Here is a 21,150-nt window from a genome sequence, read left to right as displayed (position 1 = left end):
TGACGGAAAATGTGGGAGGTAACTGCAGTGCGGCGTTGTAAAGCATGGGAACTGGGAAAACGAACAAGTGATGGGACAATTTTCCCAGTACAAGTGGAGCCCCCACCACCTGGCGGTGTCCCGTCGATTCCAAGCCGCAGGATTAGATGATTGGTCAACCCCGAATTTATGGCTTAGGCGGGGAGCAGCATCCTGGTCGATGATCTTGGGCTGGCCCAATCAAGACAACCGGCTGGACTGGGCTGGGACAATGGTCCAATTAATTGTTCGTTTGCCCAGTTCCCATGCCTAAAACGCCCAGCAATGTCTACCATAACGATCCCGCCCCAACTCCAAGAGTGAGCATACTACTTCTTGACCGCAAACCCATCGCCCGCCTGCACCAACACGCCCTCCTCCACCATCCGCCCCAGCAGCACACCCACCTCCTCAACCCCAAACGGAAAGCCCCCCATCAGCGCCACCTTCAGCATACCGCACACCCTATCCGCGCCCATACGCCCGTTCGCCGTCAGCATACCGATGACGAACTGCCTGTACATCTGCATATTCTCGACGAGCACATCGTCCGCACTCTTGACCGCCGCACCAGCCGCCTCTTCTTCCGCGCGCTCGCGCGCCTCCTCGGCGGCCATGGCGGCCTCTTTGTCTGCGTCGAGCTCGGCCAGCGAGTCGATGACGGCGAAGGCGTCGCCGGACGCCTGCTCGATGAGGACGCGGTGGCCGACCCAGAACGTCAGCGCCGAGCGCAGCAGCGCCTCGTCCATCTCGAGCGCCGTCTCCAGCTGCTCGACCGTCTTGGTGACGGGCGGCTTCTTCTTCTTGGGCTTCTCGGGCGTGGGCGCGACGTCCGAGGCGCCGACGGCGCGGAGGCGCGCGCGGCGCTGGCGCTCGCGCTCTTCTTCCTCGGTCAATGGTAGGTCATCGTCTTCGTCGTCGGGGTTGTTGTTGTCGTCGTCGTCCTGGAAAGCGTAGATGACTGCGGCTTGCCAGGGGAGGACTTCGAGCTCGAGTGACCGGTCGTCGAAATCGAGGGCGACGGTGACGCGGCCGAGAGCGGGGAGCCAGTGAAGTTTGCGCATGTCTTTGATGCCTTCGAAGCCAGCGTCGTATTCTTTCATGAGCTGTTGGATTGGTTCGGGGAGACGGAATTCGTCCTCGCGTAACGAGGGCCAGAAGAAAGAGGAGAGGATCTGGGAGTTGAGTTCGATGGGGATATTGTGGTACACATTTGAGTGCTTTTCTAGACTTTGGTGGATTTGCTTGTTCATACGTTTGGACTCCAGCACGTCCTTAAGCATGACTTCGCAGGCTTGGAGATTGCTGTCGCCAAGACGCAGCTTGAAGAGCTCCAGAAGACGGATCTAGAAGACAAGTCAGCAGATGCATCATATGACAAGGTTGAAGTCACTTACCTCCTTCTCAAAGTCCGAGTCCTCGTTTTTAAGGAGATGCTCTCCAAGGATGTTCTTCAGCTCATTAATAAAATCCTCTCGATCATACAAGCTCAGCAGGTATGCGAGGACATTTTCGGACTTTGCTTTCTTGTACTCTGGTGAGGCATCAACCGGATCCGGCATCCAATTCATGTCTGCCCAGTTCAGCTCTTGGTCTTCATCTTGAACATTTGAAGCGACGGGGTTAAGCATTTCTTCCGCAATCTCGGCACTGATGTCCGGACTCAGGTCGATGCGAGCGCCAGATTCGTCTTCCACGTCTGCCAATAAACTGGAAACGATGATGCGAGCCGTATCCTCGCGGTCCCTCAAGTAACGACGGATAGGCCTGGCCACCTTCTCGAGTAAGATGCCTTTCGGATCCAGCTCGATAAAGGCACGGATGACGTAAATGTAAGTGTCAAGAATGTGTGTTGTTGTAGCTCCGGCATGCAAAAGTCGGCGGACGACCTGCTGTAAGAAGCTGTTTGTGAGGTGATTTCTTGCTGCTGGAGATGTAATGTATTCCTGCGCCTGTCAGCTGGATACGAACCGAAACGGTCGCAACGGGCGTAGATTTACCTTCAAGTCCAGAATGGCGCCCAGTGACCGATCCCAATTGACAATGTAGTCGAAGAGGTTCTCCACTCTTGCTCTTCCTAATCTCCCAATTGCCATATTTGTCCATTGTTGAACTTCATTAGCCTCGAACATCTCTTCATCACCCGTCAAGCATGACAAGATCTCCCTGATAAAAGGACTGTACCCGTCCTTGATCCACTCCCGCAGGACCCGGGTCATAGGTTTCCTCCCGTACCAGTCCACCTTCATATGATGACTCCCGATGAAAGCATCCATCAAGCTATCCATCGCCTGCGCAGCCGCCCTCTGCGCCTGATCACCGCCTAACCCCACATCCCTCAACTCCCTCAACAACCCAGCAACCCGCTCCCTGACGATCTGGCCCTCCTCGATCTCCTCTCCACCCCTGTACCACTGATCTTCCTTTTCCAGCCCAAACAGCCTGCAGCCCGCATCAAACAGCACCCATGCCAGCGTCTTCGCGAACCGCTGCTGCGGCAGCGCGTGCATAACGATGGCATGCAAATCCCTCCTAAACTTCCTGGCAACCTTCTCCGCGCCGACGTCGCCCGCCGCCTCGCGCACGACGGGCAGCATGCACTCGTCCAGGTGCGCGAAGTAAAAGGCCTGGGCCGCGCGCAGCGTCGCGACCGTGGCGTCCAGCACGTCCCAGGCGGCGGCCGTCGCGACGGGCAGCTGCCACGCCGCCAGCACGGCGGGCCGTACGCAGCCGACGAAGTGCTCGCGCGCCTCGTTCGTGTACCACTCCAGCAGGTCTGGGAAGAGCCCGCCGCTGCTGGGGCTGACGTCGTACTCGCTGTCCGGCCGGCCGTCGCCGATGAGGAGGTAGCGCAAAGCTTCTTCGACATCGGCGTTGAGCCGGTGGTGCTTGCGCGGGCGGGGGCCGCCGGTGCTGCTGGCGTTGCCGGTGCCGGTGCCGGTGGGTGGGTGCCATTCGGGCAGCTTCAGGAAGCGGGTTGCTGTATTCCAGGCGACGTTCCGCTGGACGAGCTTGGGGTTGTTGTGGGAGGTGCCGCGGTCATGGTGGTGATGGGTGTGGTGGCCGCGTGTAGGGTGGTGATGATGGTGGCTCGGCGTGGAAAAGGTGTTGTCGTGCGAGGTGACGGCGGCGGAGAGCGGAGTTGGATGCGCGGAGGAGGAATGGTAGGAGCCGTGGGACTGGGCGGCGAAAGGGAAGACGGAGGCGAAGATCAGGTTGCGCTGGTTCTGCAGGGCGGCAGCCATGGCGAATGCGGTGGCGCTGGTCGCATGGAGGCGCTTTCGCGTGTGGAGAGCTTCGCCGTTGTTTGTATACAAATTATGGTATAATTGTTGTTGCCGGAGGAGCTCTGGCCTCGCGTCGGATCGGCGAGCGGACGTTTTGGCCAACCACGCGCTGTCACGGGGCGTCCGCCGCCCTCTTGCACAACCCGACAAAAAACTGCCCCGCCACCCGGCGATTATCGCGCCACAAACTAGACCAGGGCTTTTGTCCAGTCATGATGACTTTTGTCTGCAAAGCCAGCCTAGCCAGCGGCTATATATCGAGCCAGCCCACACCGCTCTCGCTTTCCCTCCACACCTACGTCGTTCGCTACCCAGGTCGTCGCGCTCCGACTCCTCCCCCGCCCCGACCTTGCGCCGCCGCTTTTAGCCCCACTGCGCAAGAACCTTGTGCACTCACTCTCCACCACACACTTGTTGGCTCAAAGCAGCGCCGCATACGTAGCCATGCCTAAGAACAAGGGAAAGGGCGGTAAGAACCGCAGAAGGGGAAAGAACGAGAACGACAACCTCAAGCGCGAATTGATCTTCAAGGAAGAGGGTCAAGGTATGTCTTGATAGTCGCCACCCGCGGCGTCATGCCCGACCATTCACTCACGCCCGAAACCACCCACCAAAAAAAAAAAAAAAAGCGCGCAACAAGTCACTAACCCATGCTCCCACAGAATACGCGCAAGTCATCAAGATGCTCGGCAACGGTCGCCTGGAGGCGCAATGCTTCGACGGCGAGAAGCGGCTGGCGCACATCCGCGGCAAGATGCGCAAGAAGGTGTGGATCAACCAGGGCGACATCATCCTGCTGTCGCTGCGCGACTACCAGGACGAGAAGGGCGATGTCATCCTCAAGTACAACGCCGACGAGGCCCGCTCGCTCAAGGCCTACGGCGAGCTGCCCGAGACGGCCAAGATTAACGAGACCGACACCTACGGCGGCGAGGGTGACGAGGGCGGCATCGGCTTCGAGTTCGACGAGGATCGCAGTAGCGACGACGAAGGTGCCAACTTGAAGGAGGCCGATATCGATGACATCTAAACGAGTGAAAGAAGGAATCAGAGGCGACATGCGGGGAAGTGTCGCTTAGGCGTCGCCATTCCCGCGATGTCGGAGACCTATGAAAGACTGGTCCTGCCGGGTTTTGGTTCGCATGTTATCTGGCTGAGCCGATGTTGCACACAATTGGTTATCGGCTTTATTGAGTATGGGGGAAGGAAACGAGCAAGACTTGAGCTGCCCACGGACGTTACCTTCTCTTTCAAGAGACAAGCCGACGTCTCTCTTCGACAAATTATTTCATCGAGGCCCAGACATCGAGAACTTTCCCGCAAGTCCGACTAATGGTGTCCTAGCGGATACATCTTTTCATCTTGCGTAAAGATTGGTCCGAGAACATATTCACAATACCCGCGGACGATTGCTGCAAGTTTTCGGCGCTCTATGGTTCGGTCGAGGTTCTTCCCGTCCTCCGCTTCGTCTTTTCTAGGTCTTCCACTTCTGGTATGTTTATGAAGGGATTGGGAGAAATGTCATTAGTCACGACCACATGAATGCACGTTTTTCCTTTATGATAGATTAGACAGATATCAATACAGACACGAGTGATTCAACTCCGAGTCCATGCTGAACTGGATTTGTTCAATATTTAGCTCTACATACATGCGCCATACGTGCACAATGATGATTCGTTACCTACCTGTCACGATTCAACCAGTGAATGACTTTCACCCGTGTGCCTTCACCATATAGAATCCCCATCAAGCTGCACGTAATCCCCAACCAAACTACAAAACGTATAATTATTCGCTATTGCTAACGAGTGCAACCATTCTTCACGTCCCATGCCTAGTTAATGTACTCAATTGCCATTCGTTCCGTTTATCTCGTAACCCAAATGCACTCGTTCGTTGATTTGTCCTGTCGAACACCTTATCTGACGCCTCTGAAAAGGATAAAAGACCAAAAAGGAGGAGAAGAATAAGAAAGCGATCAAACTAGAGTAGTGATCAAGAGTCTGTGCGAACCCTTGCCCTTTCCATTTGGTCAAAAGCAGCTGATAGCTCATCTGCAACGTATCTCGCAAAGTGATAAAAGCTGGGAGAATGATCCCAGTGTGATCAGAGCGGTTAGAAGAGAAATTAGTAGCAGTAGTCCATCTCCATGGCTAGGAGCGTTTGTTCCCAGAACCGAAAGTGGGAATATGGACAAACAGGCGAAGAAGCATTCAAATCCACGCGTACCAGAGTATATAACCATTCCGTTTCCTCGTCTTTTTGCGAACCGATTGAAGCCCAAATGCAGAAGAAAGAAAAAATAAGCAGCCGATCAAAAAGGAGCCTCAAGAAACTGACTGATGGTATGTAAGCTGCTGCTGCAAGAGATGAAGACAGGGGGTATTTGTGGGTCAAAGTTTTCCATGCCTAGCCTTGAAAATCGCCACCTTGTCATCGTAGAACAAGATCTCCCGGAGTCTCAGGCGAGGACCTCCAGCGCCATCTTCGCTGTGTATGAACGAGTCATCGTCGTCATCGTCATCAAAATCATCATCATCCTCATCTTCGTCCTCCTCCTCACTGTCTTCGTCTGCAACAGCACCTGGATCATCGTCATCATGGACGTCATCTTCTTCATCTTCCTCTTCGTCGTCCGTGAATCCCATAGGATCTACGACGCCAGGAATTGTTGCTGCTGCAGAGGGGTTGGATGCCGTCGGATCGTAAGGATGAGATCCACCCATGTGACCGTGTGAGACCTTGTTCTCAAGTACTTCAAAGCACTTGTTCGCGATACCCATGTAGCAAATTTCGATCTCTGGCCGCAAGGTGATGATATCGACGATTTGCAGCGCCAGTTCGCGAGGGTCTATATTATTGCCATGTGCATGCTCTGCAATGTGAGGAATGTACAGCGAGCGTACAGTCGGGATGTTGGGCAGGCGTTGGAGAAAGTAGTGCTGTCGCGCAGTAAGCTATCAGGCAAAATACCTTGGATCTCACGAAACTTACCCAGTCATGGTAGTCGATTGTGAACGCAAGTTCACGGAGATTGGGCATGCGACCACTAGTCATGAAAGTGATAATCTCACGATTTAACATCCAACGCTTCCATCTCGTGTTGCCAGGCACATGATCTAGAGAGCCCTTTTCGCTGCTGTCGATCATGAGTTTCTTAAGGCTTGCGCGATGCCGCTTGAGGGGACCACGGAAGATGGAATCAATGGGTACGGTGGAATGAAAGGTACGATCTTCCTGCAGGAAAAGGACTTCGAGGCTGTTCGGTGCCAGGGTTTCCTTGAGGAAAGCGATGAGAGACGGGGAGACAGTGTTTGTGTGGATCTTTTTCAAGTTCAAATGATACTCCAAGCGGCTGTGGTTCGCATGGTTCTTGGAGGGAGATCCGGAATTGTAAGCTGGAGGCGGACTACGAGGTGTGAATTGCCGGCGTAATGCCTTCCAGAGTTGTTCGTGGTGGTTGCAGTTGAGGAGAGTCAATGTCGTAAGTCGGGGCCAATCAAATGCTTGCAGAAGCACTGAAACGGAGAGGGGTACACGCTCTAGCTCAAGAGTCTCAAGCTGAAGCTTGGTATTGAGCAAAGGACCCGCATTCTTCTTTCGTTCTTGGCGTTCAAGGTCAGCATTAGGCCGACTCCTGAGAGGTCTCCGAGGTTCGCTCGAGGCCGATGAAGCACTATTCGTATGAGTAGGTGATGTTTGATTGGTATTTGATATCGGTGAAGTCGCAGGCGGGGTTCCGAAAACGCTGGGTGGCCCATCTTCACTGACAGGGCTGAGGTCTTGCTCGCGTTCTGACGCTGCGGCTTGTTCTGCCAAGTTGATCTCACTCTTTGCGGGCAGCGCACCGCTTGCAAGAGCGTTGTCTGCACTGCTGCTTGCTTCGGCTTGTTCTGCGTGTGCGGAATTTCGTCGCATGTTGTACACCCGTCCCACGAGGATTCCAAGAACGCCCCCAAGCCTCTTGTCGCCAATCTTACTTGCTGCAGTCCAAAGCGTGCTGTGATCCACCTGCTGAACGCCGTCGCCTTCCCAAGCCGTCACCCAATCTCTTTCTTGATCATGCGCATGCTTCGCGATCCCAACCCGCAGCTCTCTCAGCTTCTTTTGTGACCTTCCAATCAAGATGGCCATTTCGTCGAGGTAAGGGAGCTCATCGATATCAAGAACGCTGAGGCTCTTCAGCGCTGGAATGACGGAGAACGTTGGATGCTCAACCCGGTCAATGGCCGACATTCCTGCGGAAGATTGCATGACTGGTACCACCATAGGCGCCGGAGCTGCTGCCACTCCGCTGACGTGATGGGCGTGCGGAGGCGGAGGCGGGATGTGACCAACAGGCATTGGAGGAGGCACAATGGGCGCGGAAAGGTCGGCGGCGGAGTTGTCATGCCATCGGATCCACAAGCGTTCTAGCCTACAGTCGTGTCCATCGTCGCGGGTAGCTAAGGACGATAAGGCGAGCCAAACATCTCTCAGCACACCGGTAGGCATGTCCCAGACAAAGGTCTCGAGATTGCGCATGCGTGCGACTGCGGTTGCAACAAGGGTTCCGAGCATCTTGCCGCTCTCTTTCGTGATAAGATACTCTTGAACCCATTCTGGCGGTCCGTTTCCGAGTGAGAACTTCTTTGTGTATTCCGCGAAGTGGTTTCCATGTCGGCGGCGAGGAATTGGGAAAGGCTCGTCGGGTTGACTTCTTTTCGGGGAGAGGCGCAACCGTTCGGCCCTGCGTTCTTCGGCGTACTTGAGCTGGGCTGGAGATTCGCCGAAGAGCTCGTTGCCCATGACCAGAGTTGCGAGGCCATACGTCAGAGCATCGACGCCGGAGCGCTGCTCGGCGTTGACAGTGTTGTCAGGCCATACGATGTCAAAGCGCGCGTAGATGTGGGGTATGGTGATTGCGTGCAAGGCTGAATGGCACAGTGCGAGCGAGGTCAGGTCGTTGGTGTGCGGGAGCTATGGCCGGTTAGCAGCGCTCATCATGGCAGCGACACAGGGATGCACTCTCACATGGTCGATGATAGCCTTGAGGATGTCAACGGGCAGGTCTAGCAGCTGGATGGGGCCTTTCTTCTCGGCGATGGCGGTCCATTCCTTTTCCTTGCCGTTCAGAAGCTTGGTGAGGGCTTCCTTCGGACGTTGCGCGTCGGCAGCCATGGGCTCGGCGCTTGCTTGACCGCCAGGCGCGGATGCGTGATCGAGCGCGGAGGCAGAGAGTTTCGCAGACGAGAGCGCGGGCCGGCTCGCGACAGAGTCGTCCTGGGTGATGGGCGTGAGGGTACCCTCAGACATGGTTGGACTGGGCGGGGACGAGGAGTCCATGGCGGGCTTCGTTTCAAGCGTCGGGGCTCCGCGTAGGCGTGTGCTCGGCGGGCGAGGAGGGCTCACGCATGGGCGTGGCGCATGTGCGTGGGATGAGAGCGCAGGAGCCGGGTTGGGGGCGCGCGATCACGTCGCACGGCGTCCGTTGCGCGGTGAGGACAGTGAGCGGGCGTGGGAGGGTCTGTGTGCTGTGTGAGGCTGGAGCGTCGTCGCTGGGGATGCGGAGTTAGGCTGCAAACGCGGTTGGCTGGGGCCGCGCACGCACTAAGTTCAGACCCCCAGCCGCAGCTAGCCTTACCACCCTCTCACGTCGCGCCTGCTTGCGACGCCAGATTTGTTGGCCCTGGGTGCTTGTCAAATAAGCATAATCGCCGCTTTGCAGCTGCAGTTGGCGAATGGTGCTGTCAGAAGCAAATCTGACAGAAGGACAGGTTGACGTCGTTGATAGCGACGTAAACGTGCGATAGTACAAACAAAAACATAGCCCGGCTCGTATTATGGCGGAACAGCCTCGCAATCGCTCCCGTTCTTTCAGATGCATTTGATTAGTCTCCGGCTGCACGCATCAATGTTTGTCACGGTAATGGAGCTGCACACAACATGCAGGTAACTCATCTTTCACTGGGTATTGCTTGCTTGAAAATCATGCACGCTAACCGTTGCTCCCATCCATAGCTTCAGCACGAATCATCCTTTGCAGAGCTTCACCCTTGCTTTGGCCCAAAATAGTCAAACGCAGCCGCCCCATGGACGCCTTGAACCTCCACGCTAGCTAGGTATCATTGTCCGTGAACGCCTCCCAATTGAATCCTTTCCCATATAGTCAGAGATTTCTTTTACCTTTTCAGAACTGTAATGTTGTTTGGTGACGTTCTGGGTCGCTCATCTTGATGATCTTGACGTCCGGGCCTAGCGACACGTTGCCCATTGCCTGCGGAGTGATGAATATGAACTGGCGCATGGCAGAACTGCGGCAAGCATCTATGATCATCTTCATGGAGATCTCGCGGTTGACGCTGTCCATGAACACGTCGAACTCGTCCAAGCAACGTGTAGGCGCTCCCATTGCATCCCAGAGTGACAAAAGAAGGCACACGGTGGAGAATGATTTTTCTCCACCGGACAGCGTCCTCGTCTGGCGTCCCTCAGCGCCAACCTTTGTAATGTCAGGTTCGACAGCGAGGTCGAGCTCCTTGGCTTTATGATCGATCCGCAGATCGCCTCGGAACTTTCGAGCGGCAAGGAGATATGTGAAGGTGATTCTCGAGCGGTCGGCTATCGTTCGTTTGAAGATGACCAGTCGAGCCTTGCGATTCGCCAGAGTGCTCTTCAAGACCTACAACTCATGGTTAGTGTTTAATATCGGCGCTTTTAACACAGGGAAACTTACCCGTTGCGCGCCTTCCATGTCATGTACATCTTTCTTGGCGATCTTGTGTGCCGCAACAGCTTCAAAGTATTTCTCTCTCAGTTCTTCTTCTGACCCCCCGAGTCTATCATACTTTAGTAATTTCCTAAAGGATGGATTTACGGGACTTACCTCTGGTTCTGGGTTTGGATCTCGTTCTGTAGCCTTTCGTATTTCCTTCCCAGGCTATCAACGGTTTCTCCCGGCGGAATGTGCGGCCTTTCGCCAACTTTCTCAGCCTCCACTGCCATGGCAGCAATGTCTTGTAACAATGCCTCGCGCTGCCGTTGGTAAGAATTCATCTGCTCACGAGCAACCTCCAGAGACTCGCACGCCTCGTTCTTCTCGTGCAGGGCGTTATCTCGATTCGTTTGGATCCTGTTGACCCGAATCTGAGCTTTGCTGAATTTTGCGTTGACCTCGGAAAGCTCCCGCTCGATTTCAGATTGCTGATCTCTCCTCTCACGCTGTGCCGCATCGATCCTCTCACGAGCGGAGGCAGCGTCCCGGGCCATTTCCATATTTGTTTCCTTGGTAGCCTTGGCTTCCTCCAGCTGACGCTCAAGTTCTTCAAGTCTACCGGCTTGTGGGGTTTCCTGCTCAAGAGCATCGTGCATTCGCTCCCATTCCTCCTCCGCTCTCTGTGCTGCAATTCTTGCTTCCTTGAAGTCTCGGTTATGTCTCGTGAGGGCTTGGTTTGCACGGGTCAAAGCTGTTTCTCGCTCACGCCATTCATTCTCAGCCTGCTGGCAGTCAAGCTTGTAGCGACGAAGCTCCTCGGTAGCCACACTGCTGCTGTCAGAGAAGTCTATACTTTGGGTTGTGAAATACTTACTTAAGGCGAGATTCAATTTCCGTCTGCATTCGTGGTAATTTGTTCTTCAAGGGCTGGATAGGGGACTGGATGCCAGCGCCTGAAGAAGCCCAGCCAAACCTAACACCGTTCCGCTTGTTTTTAGAGATGGTGAAAACCTGCTTGACATTCTTGGGACGTGGTTGGTTTCCTCCAGAGCCCAGAGCGAAACTGTACGCCTCATCGAAATCTTCAATGAGGACAGTCTGTTCGATCATGTTATTGATGATCAGTTGGTTGCGAACAAGTTCATTGTCGAACTTCAAAGCTCGCATCCATGTCAGTAGATGAGGCTCAGGTTCATTTCGTGAAGTATCGAGTGGTCTAGGATCACCAATGAGGATTGGCGTGACATTGCCGGATTCGCGAGGACTGCATCTATTAGAACCCATACTGACAAGTTGAAGGATCGACTCACTAGTTGACTCGGTTCATGAGCTCCCGCAGAATACCTTCGTCATGCTTGCTAGTAACAACAAAGGCATTGAGTTGCACTCCAGCAGTCTTCTCCAAGATGTTGGACCATTCCGGCTTCAGAAGACGTATGTGACGGCCCATAGGGCCAACGGGCTTGTTGCGAAATCTGCTCTCGTTGTCTATAGCACGTAGAAGAGCTGGAAGGTTGTTGTCAAATCCCGCCATCCAACTTCCCTGGTTCCTTCTGATCTGGTTGATATGTTGCTCTTGTTGTTGAACGTCGTTCCGCTTCTGCTGGATTGTGTCCTTGTATTCGTTCAGACGATCCTGCGCTGCCGATCGGGCACGGTCCATGTCTGGAATCGCTCTCCGTAGTTCTTCAGCTGCTGCCGCTTTCTCTTGGGACACGGCTTTGGCTTCATCGATTTCCTGGCGTCTTCGACCATGCTCTCCGCCGTTTGCATCTTCTTGGCGTTGCCGTTCTTCTTGAATGTCATTTTCAATCTTCGTAATGATCGCTTTGTTGCCCTGAATCAGGGATTTGATTTGTCGCTGTTGTGCGAGAACCTCCTGCAGATCGTCCTTCCCTTTGCTGAACACCGTCTTCGCTTCTTCAAGCCTTTCTTGAATCGGTATTTTCTCTTCGTCGTACTCCTGCACTTTTCGTTGAGCTTCTTCGAGATCTCGTTCGGCTTGGTCGAATTTGTTCGACGCTTGCTCAACCTGCTCGGTTTTCTGATCGATTTCCGCTTGAGCATCAGCGATGTGTCCATCTGCCCCTTCCACCTTCTCCTCTTCGTCTTCAACTTGTTTCCAAGCGTACTGTCGTTGCAAGAGTGCCGCTTTCGCGCGCATCTGATTTTGTTTGCCGGCCGCACGCATCCTCTCTTTCGCTTCTTGCTCTCTCCTTTTGAGGACTTCTACATCCTGCTGCTTGATCGCGTGTTTTGCTTCAATCTCATTCAGGTATTCTTCCAGAATGCGGTAGTCTCGGTCCAAGGAAGCGATCTGGGTACCTTCGATGAAAAACTTGTACTTATCAAGAGGTGTTGAGTTGTTTAGAAACTGACGGGCCATGTCCTGCGAAAGCACATTCATGGGATTGTCCATTTGCAGCTGAAATGCATCGATGATATCCTCGAGGTCGGATTTCTTGGTAGAAACAACCTTCTTATTGACGTTCTTGATCTGGTAACTGCTCCCACCATTCTTGTTGAAATGGCGCTCGACGATGATGGATTCACCGTACAACTCGGGCTTGAAGGCAGATGAGCCATGGTTCTTGATCTTTACAGCTAGTAGGCCCTTCTCTTCTCCTTCCTTGATGAAGCTTTTGAGACTTTGGCCACGGTTCGTCGATGTGGCCTTACCACCAAGACAGAGGGTCAGGGCAGTCATGACTGCACTCTTGCCGCTTCCATTGTGGCCGATGATGAAGTTGATCAGGGGACCGAGAGGGACAGTGAGGTTTGAGTGGCACATGAAGTTGATACATGTGACCTGCTCAATGATCGCATTCTCCGCGGGCATATTATCCGTCCTACGCTTGAACCGCTTTTCGATAATGCGTTTCAGTCCAGAAAGACGGGCTGCTTCGTTACCGAGAAGATCCTCGACGTCGAATTCACCCGTTTCTCCATCGATCATTGATTCGTCAAGGAAGGAAGTATCGCCGTTGCCATCGAGCAGCGTATCCACATCATGCTGCTGAATATCTGAAAACGCGAGGTCGGCATCGTCAGATATGCCTGACAATCGCTGTCGCTTTCTCTGCGAGACTATTAGGCCATTGCAAAGTGCGAGATCGCGTCAGGCTCAATGCCAACTTACAGAGTCGCGGCGATTTCTGGGACCTGCATCACTCGAGTCGTAGTCGTCACTCTCAAGGTCAGTCGGCGCTCTGTGGCGCTTTTCGGGTAGAGGCGCCATGTTGGCCGCAGAGGCGTGGAGCAGTCGTCCTGTAAACGGAAGCGGATGCAGTTGTGGAGAGGAAGACGCGTCGGCAGTGGGTGACGCGACGCCGTGATCTGCGCCAAGAACTCGCGTCGGCTCCACCCCACGCCTTCTAGCTTAGAGCTCCTCCGGCCTCGTCATCACTCACCTCCGCTCGTCCAACAATGTCGTTATTACTCCCCCGGGCGCTACGGTCGCCGGCACTTCAACAATCGACCCGAATTGGCCTGCGCGCTTTCTCAGGGCTGCCGCGTGATGTGCAGTCAGGTTCACCTCGAGGATGGACGCCGACACCCTTCGTGACGGAGACGGTCGTATGTGTTCGGCTTCAGAGTATGTGGATGGAAGCTGACTGAGTAGGGCGGCGGATGGCACACCTGTGAGTCAAGAAATTCATGAGGCGGGAAAGAGCTTGGACTGATGTTTGGAAGACGACATTTTCTCCCGTCTTCTTAAGGTAAGTTCTAGGTCCCTGCATGGTCCCTGCATCGATCGTAAGAGCTTAATGCTGATTGCCACAATAGGAGCGCATCGTCTGCCTCAATGGCGAAGTGAACGAGATAGCATCTGCATCAATCGTCGCGCAGCTCCTCTTCCTTGAGGCCGATAACCCCGAGAAGCCCATCAACCTCTACATCAATTCGCCCGGTGGCTCTGTCACAGCAGGTATGGAATGGTTTTGGCAGCGACCATGCTATAAAGCAGGAGAATACTTATGACAAGTAGGGTTGGCTATCTACGATACGATGACCTACATCCGATCTCCCGTCACCACCATCTGCGTCGGCCAGGCAGCAAGTATGGGTTCACTGCTTCTCTGCGGCGGAGCTCCGGGCCACCGCTTCTGTCTACCCCACAGCTCGATCATGATCCACCAGCCCAGTGGCGGCTACTTTGGACAAGCCTCGGACATCGCGATACACGCCAAAGAGATCCTGCGGATACGGACACAGCTCAACAAGATCTACCAGAATCACTTGACAAAGTCGCATACGCTGGAGCAGATCGAGAAGCTTATGGAGCGAGACTACTTCATGTCGGCGGAGGAAGCGAAGGAATTGGGGCTGATTGACAAGATTCTGGATAAGCGGGACAATGAAGAGAAGAAGGAGGACTAAGCCGGCGGCACGCAAGCTGCGGGACAAGTTGGCTTGAGTTGAGTGGATGGCTCGGGCATGGAGGCAGCCTGTACTAGGTCTAGAAATTATGCGACGGTTACCTCGGGATGGATTGTGAGATGCTTTTGAATGTTTGAAAGTTCAGTGCTCTTTCATACCTGAGGTAGCGTTATGGAAATGTGAGCTGTAAAACATTTAATCCCTCTCTATGCCGCGAAAGATTCCACACTCGTTGAGCAATTACAGTTAATATCTAGCTGTAAATGTACATTTCAATCGCATAATGACAATCGGACGTAAACTTAAACTTTATGAATAGTATTAAGTTCTCAGGCGAGCCAGATGGGAAGGCTAAATTCTTTTTGCAATCAACTGTGATGGCGGCGATGATGCAAGCGGGCGTCGCCGCACGACCTCACAACACCTCCCAGAGATTTCCGCAACCCTCCAACCTATGCAAGCGCAACCAATTCCGCGGCGCTTCCAAGCAACCAAACTTCAGCACCATGTCCTGAGAAGGCCATCTATGCGTCCATTGAGGCGCGCTGCATCTACGAAGGCCTCCGACAACACATCCGCGTCAGCACCGCAGGACTCTCCACACAATGACCCCAGCAACGAGCGCGACAAATATACCAACAATGGCCATGCAACCTACCGAAAGCACCCGAGCGGCAAGCGCGACTTGCCTCTCCCACCCATAATGGACCCTATATCCCTCGCCGCGCGGGAGCGCTGGACAGAGCCCAAGATGCCAGAACCGCGCCGTGAAGACCTGACACCCTTCCAGCGCAAGCTCTACGCCAACCCAGCCGGTAAGCACCTATACGAGCCCCTCTCCTTTGAATCAAATCAAAATAAAGCTAACCTCAGCCTTCCCGGCTCCACACAGCTCACGCCCTCTCCACGTCCATCCGCGCCGACCGCACCTCGACCGTCCTCCCCTCGTTCTTCTACCTCTCCCTACACCCAAAACCTCACCCCACCACATCCGCACCCTGGATGCTCCCTCTCGAACTCGCCGACGCCGCAAAACGCCCACCCAAAAAGAAATCCAAATCCAACAGCGCCGAACCGCAAGATGCACAACAACAACAACAGAACAAGCCACACAGGAGCGTCCGCACCTCGCCGTCCTCCTACGTCGCCCTCCGGCAGACACACCTCCGCAACATCCGCACAGCCAACAAGGGGACCATGTGGGAGCAAGCCGTCAACACGCGGGCGCGGATGAAGCTGCTCGGCCGCCAGGACGGCGACGGCGACGACGTCCCGCCGCCGCAGAACAAGCCGCACCAGAAGCTGGTCTGGCGTGAAGACATGGACGAGATGGTGCTGCGCCTGCTGCGCGACCTCGTCGCCCGGCGGCTGGAATACGGCTTCAGCAAGCCTCGCGGCGGCGGCCTCTTCGCGCGCATGTCCGACACCTCCTCCCCAGGCGACCCCAGCGCTTCACCACGACAGCCTGCGCCGTCGTCCTTCGCGGACTGCCTCGCGCGGATCCCGGACGCGGGCGCGGTGCTGTTCCTGCGGCGCGTGACGAGCGAGGTGACGCGGGAGGTGGAGCGGCGGGTGCGCGAGTGCCTGGAGGCCGGCGACGGGCTGGTCGACCAGCTGGTCAAGATCCGGGAGACGACGCGGCGGACGCTGAAGGAGGAGGTGCTGCCGCGCACGCACGGCATCTTGGACGCTGGCGGGCCGAGGCTCCAGCCGAGCATACTCTACCCGCCGCTGGACTATCCGAGTGTGAGGTGCGTAGGGAGGCAAGAGGGAAAAGACGGCGAGGTGATGGTGGAGAAGGAGCTACCGGTGTACGATCTTGTGGAGCTGCTAGGGCCGACGAAGCTGGAAGAGCTCGTCAAGGGAACGGTGTGGGAGACGGAAACGGTGGTGGTGCTGAGAGAGAAGGAGACGACGATTGGGGCACATCATGCGTTGATGCAGTTGCAAGATTACGTTATTGAATCAGTATAGAAGGGGTTGGTCGCAATTAGGTTTTGCAGAACTATCTACAAGACCAGAAAAAGAGAGCGATCGAGCGAAATACATGAATGCGAAAGATATGGATCTGAAACCGGAAAAGAGCAAGAAAGTATGCAAGATATATATGCAAGACGCTGAAGAACACAGTGACCGAAGCGCCTAACCTGCTTGCTGAAAGATTTAGAACCATGAAGCAAATTTGTTCAATCCACGCAAAGCCATGAAAAGGACGAAGAACTCGACAAGCTCCTCAATATCGACTTTAATCCGAGGTCCGCGATATAGCAAAGATCGAAGGCCTATTTTCTCATCAATCAGTTATCCCATTTCACCATCTACTACTTCCACCTCCTCAAATCCTATTCAACGGATCGAAGCGAATCTTGAACAGCTCGATCTCCCTCAAGCATACCGCCGCCGCAACATACTTCCAGCTCCGCAGCTCCCCAATCCTCTTGCTGACCTTGCGCGGTTCCGTTATGCCGACGGCCAGACAAGCGATGGACCGAGCCAGCGCTTCGTCGCGATCTCCATCATCACCTTGAGTGATGCGTTCGACGGTGAATGTGACGTCACGCTCGAAACGTTCGTTCATCTCCATGGTGCGCTCTTTCGTGCGCCGATTCTGGGCGCCGGTGCTTTTGCCGATGATATTGCCACCAAAGACTTCGAGCTCCGAGAGCGGGTACTGCGGGTGCGTGGAGTAGTCGGACATGATGTCCAAGAGATTAGACTCGTAACTGGTGCCAATCTGTCAGCCCGGGGTGCCTTGGACCTGGAAATTAAATACAGGACTTACGTCTCTCTGATGTTTCTGGCCAGCGGCTTGTAGCCCTCCCACTGGATGAGCGCTGTTTCCCGCTGTACGTATGCCCAAACTTGATCCATGAGATTCAGTCCGCCCAAGTGACTCTTCGTCCCCAGAGCATGCCTTTGCATCTCCTGGAAGATTTTCTTCTCGTCGATAGCGCGGTACAACTGACCGAGTATACGCTCGCTTTCGTAGTAACGGAACGTTTTGAAATCTGGATCAAGCGCACCAACTGCGTCATCTTCATCCAGAAGATCATCATCGTCATCATCTTGGAAAACAGCACCTCTCTTCTCAACGATAACACGCGGTCCACTGGCCATAAAGTCAGGGCGAATCATGTCGTTGCGGGGACATTGAGACATATCGACCTGCAGGATGTGTCAGTCATTATGTTGCAAAGTTAACTCTGTGGTGCGCTTACTGGAATGCCCGTTTTGGAAAAGTCCACCGCGGTCGAAGCCATCTCCGCCAACTTGAGGCAGTCTGGATCTCGAGTGCCATTTGGCCTCCGATCAGCCAACTGCATGTGAATATTGGAAATACGTCCAAGCTGATCCGTTTCCATGAACTTGACGAAAAAGTCCGTGATATCCTGCCTGGTGACAGGTCTGCCGATGTCGAGAGGCGGGATCTTCTTGTAATCTGCTGGCATGTACGTAATTCTAGGCATCAAACGCTTGTCGAAGATGATGTTGTAGAGGTCGCCATCAAGATCGCCGCCGCTGAGTTGGGACGGGAGATCTCGTTGTCCCCGAGAACTGAAGACGACAACATTTGAAAGTGCTTGGAGAGGCGAGTCCGCAGGTACATCAACTGCCAGGGCCTTCTGTACGTCTCCGGGATGCATGGCTGGAGAGCGCGTGACAATGACTTCTCCTCCGCAAATGACAGTGCGCTTAGGTCTGCCGTTATCTCCCATTCGTTCAATTACGCAGTAAATCTCGTCTTCGCCCAAGTAACCGGTTTCATCCATGATCCCATACAGTGTCACGCCTCTGTCGACGAGGATTCGAGCGCGGTGTTTGATGTCACGTAGCTGTGACAGCGCAGCGATCTCGACAACATGGGATAAGAAATCGTCCTCATTGAAAGACAGCCCCAGATCGTCGAGCATCCTGACCAGATACGGCATCTTTGTGCCTTGACCAACTCGGACATGCTCCAGAAAAGAAGCAGCATTCACTGGCGATTTCGTGATTCTGCGCAGCTGTTCGACCATGTTGCTTTGAAGATCCAGGAATACTTGATCTGGCACACCGAGGTCCTCGAGAATCTTGATGAACTGACGATTCAAATACATCGGCAGTGGCCTGAAGTTTGCGCCGCAGATCTCGATATTCCATGTGCCGGCTCCATGAAACTTGACCATGGATGGTCGGAGGACCAATAGCTCGCCCGGCAGCCTGTCGTCCAGTGAAACAACGCCTTTCGCGCCTCCGAAACGAATTTGAAGACAAGTTGGTCTCTGCCCTCGGGCCTGCTGGTATTCCTTCCACACTCTCTTTAGCAGCCTGTAGGAAATTCTGCCAACTCCATCACTGAATATGTAGCCCTTGTCGTTGTACACATCTGGGTCCATCTTGATAATCTTTTCATTGACTGTGACCGTGCCGGACGTATCTGAAAATGCTTGGCCAATACGAGCTGCGCATTTTGCCGGAGATCTGATTTTTGAGAAATCTCCTAGGCCCTTGATGACTTCCTGAGCGGCAGTGAGACTGACCTTTTGCACAAAAGGTGACATGAACCAACAGGTTTGGGAACGCAGAGAGGAGTGTGAGAAGCCCAGGAAAGTGAAGCTGTGTCCTCCGATGTTAATGTCGCTGTCAAGAACCGACTTGAAACGGTTGTGGAAAATTTCAGAAAGACTAGTTTTCGGCTCATAACGGATTGCGTCACCGTCTTCATCCACGAATTGTACTCGTATGAAGTTATCTGTGTGTTCCGGGTACTTGCGAAGGACGCGGTTGCTTACTTCGGGTTCGGGTCCTTCCAAGTATGTTCCAGCAGGCGTTATGATAACTCGATGAATTAGCGCAATGTGATTATGCCGCGTTTTTACATCGTAGATAGACCCTTCAATCTTGAAGTCCTTCGCATTCTTGGCCAATGCTCTAGCCAAGAAGTTGACGTCAAAGTTCTCCGGATCCAGATGAGGTCCAGGGTACTGGATTTGCCGCGAGAGAATGCGAATGGCCGTAGCGGTTCGTATGTGTCCATACTGGCCTGAAAGACGCTTGATGGTCGGAAGTAGAGAGACTACCTTTGCAGGAGGCAGATACGCATTCCTTGCCAGCCGTTCAACCTGGAACTTGACAGAATATTTCAAATTACCGAATTGGCCTTCAGCGTAGATGAGATCCTTGAGACGTTCGAAGTCCTGCTTGAACGTAACGTGGGCCTGTGTGTAGGATGTCGGGAGGCTGAGTGCCGGAGGCATTCCCGGGCTTTTACGAAGAAGATAGTCGAGCTTTGACACATCGGTGGGATTTGAAAGCGTGATCTGGTAGACAAAGCAGCTACCTATGACCAACTCGTGCGACTCATCGATGGCCGAAACTCGAGTTCGATCAAACCTCTGATTCCGACGGCTGTTCGGAGCGCTGATGCCCAGACCGCTCATCAAGCCCTCTAGACCGTCTTGAAGCTGATACACGCGCGGTGCGAACTTCAAGGTGAAGGTCACTTTGTTGAGCTGTGAGCATGTGACGACGGTATCGACACTCCAGTACGGGATGTCGATTCGACAGGTTGAGGGAACCCAGCCATCTGCCCGCAAAACCATAGCCAGAGTTCGTTTACCAAACATGATGGTTCCCCGCCTCGTGTCTTGGAAATGAGGGGCAAATGCTGCCTGCGATCCATTGTAGTCCCAGACACCGCACCAGAGGCTTGAGAAGTCAAAAGCTCTTTGCAACCTTGGCCGCTTTAGTACGATTAGAGGCTGGTCGGGTGGATTGTCGGGGTTCGCGAGCTTCCTGGCTTTGCGATTAGCTTTGCGCAGTAGTTCCTCCTCTTCATAGCGCAACGCCTTGAGAATGATCTCATCTGGCTTGTATGCGCCGGCGCTGCATTTAAGAGGCTTGTTGATGAACAGTAAAGGTTCAAAGTCAACGAGCGACTGCGACTGAACCTGGCTGTACTTTTTCAAGAAAAGCTCCGCCTTTGCAGAATCGGCGATGGTGATGATGGCGATTGGTTTGTTCTTGGTCTTTTTGCAATTGAAGACGATGATGGCGAACTCCTCTAGCACGGGCTTAAAAAAGTCGCGCAATGCAGACTCGGTAGTCTGAACCGGAATCCCGCGTACGAGGATATCCATGACGGTAACGGAAGTGGGGCCGCTGCCTTGGAAACCCTCCGCTTGACGACGACGAACAGAACTCAGGCGGATTCTGAGATACTAGAAGACCGCAGACTCGAAGCAAAGGGCCCGAAGTAGTTATGGCGAGAAGCGAACCATTCGAGGGGCTACACGGGAAGGCGCATGTTGCGTAGGCGCCAAGATGGGTGCCCGCAGATGAAGTCGAACTTCTAGGCTTGTCAAGTGTGGCGCTTAGCGACTCGCGCGATCTGAAATGAGGAACGCGTTGAAGGACAGGATGTGCGAAAAAGCCGGGTAATCACTCGGATATTGCGCGGGCGGAAAGAGTGTTGTGGCGAGCGTTGTTGGCGGGATGGAGGTGAGTAGAACGCGTGCTGGGATGACGGAAAGCGGACACGCGAAAGGCCGGGCTGCGACTGCCTAGGTAGCCAGGGTTAGGGTTCAATGCGCCTTGGTAAAGTCGTGGCCGAATTCCCCCCCTGTTCAGGCAGAAAATCGGTCACGTTTTAGACCTCACGGCTCATTTCGTTTAATGAACTTGGCAACTGCGGGTCATGAGCTTTTGTTGAATGTGCGCGAGACGATTTGCGGGAGACCTGTCGGGTAGCAGCGTGGGTTATATATGTTGCCAGGTCATTAAACAGTA

At 54.0% G+C, this 21,150-nt stretch overlaps 7 protein-coding genes across 7 annotated transcripts; 3 read left to right on the top strand and 4 right to left on the bottom strand.

Moving 5' to 3' along the window:
- Positions 1 to 347: 347 nt before the first annotated feature.
- Positions 348 to 3,263, bottom strand: LTHEOB_5011 (Cullin binding protein; the record flags this gene model as incomplete). Its single annotated transcript, XM_035514110.1, has 3 exons — positions 348 to 1,364; positions 1,416 to 1,964; positions 2,019 to 3,263. 3 exons carry the CDS (start codon positions 3,261 to 3,263, stop codon positions 348 to 350), a joined length of 2,811 nt encoding a protein of 936 aa, XP_035374453.1.
- A 486-nt stretch (positions 3,264 to 3,749) lies between these two features.
- On the top strand, positions 3,750 to 4,335 carry LTHEOB_5010 (Eukaryotic translation initiation factor 1a; the record flags this gene model as incomplete). Its single annotated transcript, XM_035514109.1, has 2 exons — positions 3,750 to 3,849; positions 3,968 to 4,335. The coding sequence occupies 2 exons, from the start codon at positions 3,750 to 3,752 to the stop codon at positions 4,333 to 4,335; spliced, it is 468 nt and encodes a 155-aa protein (XP_035374452.1).
- Positions 4,336 to 5,701: 1,366 nt separating this feature from the next.
- LTHEOB_5009 (Armadillo-like helical protein) lies at positions 5,702 to 8,633 on the bottom strand (the record flags this gene model as incomplete). The annotated part of the gene is made up of 3 exons (XM_035514107.1): positions 5,702 to 6,250; positions 6,303 to 8,267; positions 8,322 to 8,633. The coding sequence occupies 3 exons, from the start codon at positions 8,631 to 8,633 to the stop codon at positions 5,702 to 5,704; spliced, it is 2,826 nt and encodes a 941-aa protein (XP_035374451.1).
- An 844-nt stretch (positions 8,634 to 9,477) lies between these two features.
- Positions 9,478 to 13,240, bottom strand: LTHEOB_5008 (DNA repair protein; the record flags this gene model as incomplete). The annotated part of the gene is made up of 6 exons (XM_035514106.1): positions 9,478 to 9,969; positions 10,024 to 10,126; positions 10,174 to 10,830; positions 10,877 to 11,266; positions 11,313 to 13,081; positions 13,142 to 13,240. 6 exons carry the CDS (start codon positions 13,238 to 13,240, stop codon positions 9,478 to 9,480), a joined length of 3,510 nt encoding a protein of 1,169 aa, XP_035374450.1.
- A 188-nt stretch (positions 13,241 to 13,428) lies between these two features.
- LTHEOB_5007 (Peptidase S14) lies at positions 13,429 to 14,382 on the top strand (the record flags this gene model as incomplete). Its single annotated transcript, XM_035514105.1, has 5 exons — positions 13,429 to 13,578; positions 13,625 to 13,643; positions 13,696 to 13,721; positions 13,789 to 13,930; positions 13,991 to 14,382. The coding sequence occupies 5 exons, from the start codon at positions 13,429 to 13,431 to the stop codon at positions 14,380 to 14,382; spliced, it is 729 nt and encodes a 242-aa protein (XP_035374449.1).
- A 454-nt stretch (positions 14,383 to 14,836) lies between these two features.
- LTHEOB_5006 (ATP-dependent CLP protease proteolytic subunit protein) lies at positions 14,837 to 16,356 on the top strand (the record flags this gene model as incomplete). The annotated part of the gene is made up of 2 exons (XM_035514104.1): positions 14,837 to 15,197; positions 15,275 to 16,356. 2 exons carry the CDS (start codon positions 14,837 to 14,839, stop codon positions 16,354 to 16,356), a joined length of 1,443 nt encoding a protein of 480 aa, XP_035374448.1.
- A 361-nt stretch (positions 16,357 to 16,717) lies between these two features.
- On the bottom strand, positions 16,718 to 20,501 carry LTHEOB_5005 (RNA-dependent RNA polymerase eukaryotic-type; the record flags this gene model as incomplete). The annotated part of the gene is made up of 3 exons (XM_035514103.1): positions 16,718 to 17,105; positions 17,165 to 17,547; positions 17,601 to 20,501. 3 exons carry the CDS (start codon positions 20,499 to 20,501, stop codon positions 16,718 to 16,720), a joined length of 3,672 nt encoding a protein of 1,223 aa, XP_035374447.1.
- Positions 20,502 to 21,150: the final 649 nt, after the last annotated feature.

This window comes from Lasiodiplodia theobromae (genome assembly GCF_012971845.1).
Source record: "Lasiodiplodia theobromae strain AM2As chromosome Unknown scaffold_13, whole genome shotgun sequence".
Lineage (NCBI taxonomy): Eukaryota > Fungi > Ascomycota > Dothideomycetes > Botryosphaeriales > Botryosphaeriaceae > Lasiodiplodia > Lasiodiplodia theobromae.
This window is presented reverse-complemented; position numbering and strand designations above follow the sequence as displayed.